Genomic DNA, 6,173 nt, shown 5'->3' on the forward strand with positions numbered 1-6,173 from the left:
AGGTCGCCACTGATGATGTTACCTAGCCAGGTAATGAAACATCTGATATCAAACCTACAGCTCAGCGAGCAAACCTACACCCTAAACCTCAACCTGAGCTACAAACCTTCACAAACCTTGCAAGGACATTGAATAATTACGCCATCAAAAACAGCAGTGGAGTCAGAAAGTATAACAGTTTCTGTGGCGAAAGTGCATAAATATTTGAAAAAGAAAAGAACACTGGGAGAGGCACATAAGTGGACAAAGTAGATATTGTTGACTGAGGGGCAGTCTGGAGCAGAGAGTCAAAATCTCTCTTTTCAAGCTGCTGAAGAATATTACTTTGTGAATTACTTTGCATCATATACTAACCTTTCTTACATCATATACTAACCTTTCCAAAAAATGGAACTAAATGATGTTCGCAAAGTGAGAACATATCGATATCTTTCACAATTACTACTTCATCGTGGTCCTCATCAAATATAGCATCATTCAGAATGTCTGAAAACGACAGAAAGAAAGTCCAGAATAGGTGTTAAAGCTAAGATAAAATTAATCATTTATTTCTAGTTTGTTTTACACTTAATGAACATATCAATGCTTTCTACTAAAAGTTAAATCAGCATCAAACTGATAACATTACATATTAAATGTAAAACAAACATAAAACAATGTGTTTCAGTTTAAATGAAAACAAAATACTGCAGATACTGAAAATATGAAATAAAAAGCATATGCAGGAAAAATTCTGCAGGTCTGGCAGCATCTATGGAGAGAGAAAAATAATGATTCAAATCTAATGTGACTCTTCTTCAGAACCGTAAAAACAGAAGGGAGACCGTATCAGAATCTGAAGTGTTAACACTGTTTCTTTCTCCACAGATACTATCAGACCTGCTGAGTTTCTCCAATATTTTCTCTTTACTGAAATTCCACCTTTTAGAGTCTAATAATTTTGTTAAATATTTCTCAGCAGTGGACTCTAAGAGGTCATACTCAGGACAAGGTTAGAAATTGTGAACAAACATTGACAGACCAATAATCTGCAAACACAGTCTATGTTCTAGGCACCAAGTCAAATCATTAAGAAATAAAATACTGGCAAACACATTTTTTGAAAGCATGACTATTATGACACTATGTTTTTCTCAACGATTATACCAATGTTAGTCCAATGATAGAGGATACAAGTAACATCCCAGACACAGTGATAAATCAAGAAATAGAAGGAAGGGGGAACTCGGCAAAATGACAATCACTGGAGAAGTGGAATTGAGTAAGAGATTGGAGCTTCATGCTGGCTAATTCCCTTGTCCTAATGGACTTCATTCCAAAATACCATAAGGACATAGGAGCCTAATTAGGACATTTGGCCTACCAGGTCTGCCTCACCATTTGATCATGATCATTATGGTTCTCAACTCCATTCTCCTGCCTTCTCCCTATAACCCTTGATTCCAAGGTCTTAAAAAGGTGTAGCTAGTGAGATAGTTAATGCATTGATTTTAATATTCCAAAACTTCATTTATTCAAGAGCAGTCCCATTTGCTTTGAAGATAGAGAATATAACTTGTTTATGAATAAAAGGAGAGAGAAAGCAGGAAACTATTAGCTTAACATCTATCAAAAGAAAATTGTTATATGCTATAACAGGGTACAGGTAGACAACCCTTTATCCAAAATCCCGAAAACCAAAAAGCTCCAGAATCCGAAGGTTTTTTTGTGAAGTTTTTATCTCATTAACAAGGTTGTTTGGCATGCAAACGGTTAACCCAACACCACAACCACTCAATGCACGTCACTCTGATGTGACGCTGGGGTGTGGGGGAAAACATGGCCCATCACTGGCAGTCCTCAATTTTGTCTTAGGGACTCTTACTCACACTGAGTCTGCTGTTTGGTAAGATTTTTTTAAAATTTCACTGTTGAGCTGTCACTTATTCCAAAGTTCAAAAAATTCCGAATTCCAAAAACCAGCTGGTCCCAAGCATTTCGGATAAAGGATTGTGTACTTAGAGTCATAGAGAAGTACAACATGGAAACAGACCCTTCAGTCCAACCTGTCCATGCCGACCAGATATCCCAACCCAATCTAGTCCCACCTGCCAGCACCCGGCCCATATCCCTCCAAACCCTTCCTATTCATATACCCATCCAAATGCTTCTTAAATGCTGCAATTGTACCAGCCTCCACCACAACCTCTGGCAGCTCATTCCATACACATACCATCCTCTGTGTGAAAAAGCTGCCCCTTTCACCCCTCTCACCCTAAACCTATGCCCTCTAGTTCTGGACTCCCCGACCCCAGGGAAAAGACTTTGCCTATTTATCTTATCCATGCCCCTCATAATTTTGTAAACCTCTATAAGGTCACCCCTCAGCCTCCGATGCTCCAGGGAAAACAGCCCCAGCCTGTTCAGCTCAAATCCTCCAACCCTAGCAACATCCTTGCCAATCTTTTCTGAACCCTTTCAAGTTTCACAACATCGTTCAGATAGGAAGGAGACCAGAATTGCATGCAATATTCCTAACCAATGTCCTGTACAGCCACAACATGACCTCCCAATTCCTATAGTCAATACTATGACCAATAAAGGAAAACATACCAAACAATTTCTTCACTATCCTATCTACCTATGACTCCACTTTCAAGGTCTCTTTGTTCAGCAACACTCCCTAGACCTGTGCTCCCTGTATTCCATGAGATCTATTCTTGCTAATCAGTCTCCCAATGGGAACCTTGTCGAACGCCTTATTGAAGTCCATATAGATCACATCTACTGCTTTGCCCTCATCAATCTTCTTTGTTACCTCTTTGAAAAACTCAATCACGTTTGTGAGATATGATTTCCCACACACAAAGCCATGTTGACTATCCTGAATCAGTCCTTGCCTTTCCAAATAAATGTACAACCTGTCCCTCAGGATTCCCTCCAACAACTTGCCCACCACTGAGGTCAGGCTCACTGGTCTATAGTTTCCTGACTTGTCTTTACCACCCTTCTTAAACAGTGGCACCACGTTTGCCAACCTCCAGTCTTCTGGCACCTCACCTGTGACTATCGATGATACAAATTTCTCAGCAACAGGCCCAGCAATCACTTCTCTAGCTTCCCAGAGTTCTGGGGTACACCTGATCAGGTCCTGGAGATTTATCCACCTTTATCCATTTCAAGACATCCAGCACTTCCTCCTCTGTAATATGGACATTTTTCAAGGTGTCACCATCTATTTCCCTACATTCTATATCTTCTGTCCTTTTCCACAGTAAACATTGATGCAAAATACTCATTTAGTATCTGCCCTATCTCCTACAGCTCCACACAAAAGCCGCCTTTGAGGGGCCTATTCACTCTCTAATTACTCTTTTGTCCTTAATGTATTTGTAAAAACCTGTTTGATTCTCCTTAACACTATTTGCCAAAGCTATCTCATGTTCCCTTTTTGCCCTCCTGATTTCCCTCTTAAATATACTCCTATTGTCTTTATACTCGATCTAACTGTCTATACTTGACATATCTCCTACTTCCTTTATACTCTAAGGATTCACTCAATCTATCCTGTCTATACCGGACATATGCTTCCTTCTTTTTCTTAACCAAACCCTCAATTTCTTTAGTCATCCAGCATTCGCTATACCTACCAGCCTTCCCTTTCACCCTGACAGGAATATACTTTCTCTGGATATCTCATTTCTGAAGGCTTGCCATTTTCTAGCCGTCCCTTTATCTGCGAACATCTGCCTCCAATCAGCTTTCGATAGTTCTTAAGAACTTTTTTGTACTTGTATTAAAGGTAATTAGGCAGAGTCAACATGGTTTTGAGAAAGGGACCATAGTTCTTTGAGGAGGTAACACATGGTGTGGATAAAGGAGAACCAGTGTATGTACTGTATTTAAATTTGCAAAAGGCATTTGATAAAATGCCATCACATCGATTGTTATTGCAGCTATTGCTGATGAAGTATGGTGTAACGTAACATTGATAGAAAGTTGGCTGGCTAAGTGGAAGCAGATAGTAGTTGTAAATGGATCTTTTCTCAGATTGGCAAGATGTAACAAATGGTGTGCCACTGGGCACATAAGTAATTTTGATGCAAGGAAAGAATGTATGTTTGCCAAAATTTCTGATGCCACAAATAAAGGGAGGAAAATAAGTTATAGAGTCATAGAAATGTACAGCATGGAAACAGACCCTTCGGTCCAACCCGTCCATGCCGACCAGATATCCCAACCCAATCTAGGAGATAAATAACGCATATATACGTTAAGTGAGTGAGCAAAGATTAGGCAAATGGTGTATAATGTGGGCAAATATAATATTGTTCATTTTGACAGGAAGCATAAAAAGGAAACATATTATCCGGATGGTGAGAGATCGCAGAACTCTGAGAAGCAGAGGGAACTGGGTGTCCTCATACATGAATTGCAAAAGGTTAGTATGCAGGTATGGCAGGTAATTAGGAAAGCTAGTTGAATGTTATTTATTGCAAAAGGAATTGAATAAAAAAAGTAGGAAATTATGCTTAGTTATGCAGAGCATTGGTACGACCACATCTGGGAGTGCCGTGCACATTATTAATCTTCATATTTCAAGAAGGATTCAATTGCATTCGGAGCTTTGCTAGGCTGATGCCTGAAATGTGTAGGTTATCTTATGATGAAAAGTTGTACAGGCTAGGCTTGTATCTGCTGGAGTTTCAAACCATAAGAGGTGATTTAATTGAAACAAAATATTGAAATGTTTGGAGGGGGTGTATATGGAGAGGATGTTTCCTCTTGCAGGAGAACCTAGAGCTAGGAGTCACTGTTAAAAATCAGGTCGCCATTTAACACAAAGATTAGTCAAAAAAAAATTCTCAGATGGTCATTAGTCTTTGCAACTCTTTGCAAAGATGGTAGAAGCAGGGACCTTACATCATTTTAAAGGCAGAGATAGATAGATTCTTGTTAAGCAAGTAGGTTGAAAAGTTATTGGGCTAGGTGGCAATGCTGACTTCAATCAAATCAGATGAGAATATAGGAGGCATGGTTCATAAGTTTGCAGATGACATGAAATTTGGTGGTACAGTCGACAGTGAAGAAGCTAATCTAAGATTACAAAGGGATCTTGATCAATTTGGCCAATGGGTTGAGTGGCAGGTGGAGTTTAAGTTGGACAAATGTGAGGTATTGCTTTTTGGAAAAACAAACAAGGGGGCAATTACACAGTTAATAGTCGGGCCTTGGTCATGCTGTCAAACAGAGAGACCTAGGAGTTCAGCCACATAGTTCTTTGAAAGTGGCATCACAGGTAGACAGGGTGGTTAGGAAGACGTTTAGCACACTTCTTTTCATTGCTCAGATCATGAAGTATAGGAGACGGGACATCATGTTGAGGTTGTACAGGACATTGGTGAGGCCACTTTTGAAATACTGTGTACAGTTCTGGTTGCCCTCCTATAGGAAAAAACATTATTAAATTTAAGAGGGTGCAAACAAGATTTACCTGGATGTTTTTGGAACTGAAGGGTGTGAGTTAGAAGGAAAGGCTGGATAAGCTGGGATATTTTTCACTGGAAAGTAGAAGGTTGAGGGATGACCTTATAGACGTTTATAGAATTATGAGAGGATAGGGTGAATACCCAAGGGCTTTCTCATAGGATTGGGGAGTTCAGAACTAAAGGGCATAGGTTTAAAGTGAGGGGGGAAAGATTTAAAAAGGACTTGAGGAGTCACCTTTTCACACAGAGGGTGCTGCATGTATGGAATGAGGGTAGAGGCAGATACAATTACAACATTTAGAAGAATCTGGATAGTTTTATGTATATGAACGGAGGGATATGCATCAAATGCAGGCAAGTGTATTTGGAAAGACAAGGACTGATTAGGGAAAGTCAACATGGCTTTATGCATGGGAAGTTATGTCTCACAAATCTGATTGAGTCTTTTGAAGAAGTAACCATAAGACCATAAGACATAGGAGCGGAAGTAAGGCCATTCGGCCCATCGAGTCCACTCCACCATTCAATCAAGGCTGATGGGCATTTCAACTCCACTTACCCGCATTCTCCCCGTAGCCCTTAATTCCTTGTGACATCAAGAATTTATCAATCTCTGCCTTGAAGACATTTAGCGTCCCAGCCTCCACTGCACTCTGCGGCAATGAATTCCACAGGCCCACCACTCTCTGGCTGAAGAAATATCTC

General features: G+C 40.0%; 1 protein-coding gene and 1 long non-coding RNA gene across 3 annotated transcripts in view; one reads left to right on the forward strand and one right to left on the reverse strand.

Moving 5' to 3' along the window:
• The window catches only part of gch2 (GTP cyclohydrolase 2), a 46,100-nt gene that overhangs the window by 16,097 nt on the left and 23,830 nt on the right, over positions 1–6,173 (reverse strand). The window contains exon 2 of the mRNA XM_043695669.1: positions 377–486. Within this exon, the coding sequence (XP_043551604.1) occupies positions 377–486 (110 nt within the window). The remainder of the gene's footprint in view (positions 1–376; positions 487–6,173) is intronic.
• The window catches only part of LOC122552753, a 16,200-nt gene that overhangs the window by 6,189 nt on the left and 3,838 nt on the right, over positions 1–6,173 (forward strand). The window contains exon 3 of one of the 2 annotated variants that reach the window (XR_006312478.1): positions 4,324–4,433. The exons of the other annotated variant lie outside the window; for it this stretch is intronic. This is a non-coding gene — a long non-coding RNA (uncharacterized LOC122552753). Of the gene's footprint in view, positions 1–4,323; positions 4,434–6,173 lie in introns of those variants that run through there. 2 annotated transcript variants of the gene reach the window in all.

This window comes from Chiloscyllium plagiosum, chromosome 9 (assembly GCF_004010195.1).
Source record: "Chiloscyllium plagiosum isolate BGI_BamShark_2017 chromosome 9, ASM401019v2, whole genome shotgun sequence".
NCBI classification, from domain to species: domain Eukaryota; kingdom Metazoa; phylum Chordata; class Chondrichthyes; order Orectolobiformes; family Hemiscylliidae; genus Chiloscyllium; species Chiloscyllium plagiosum.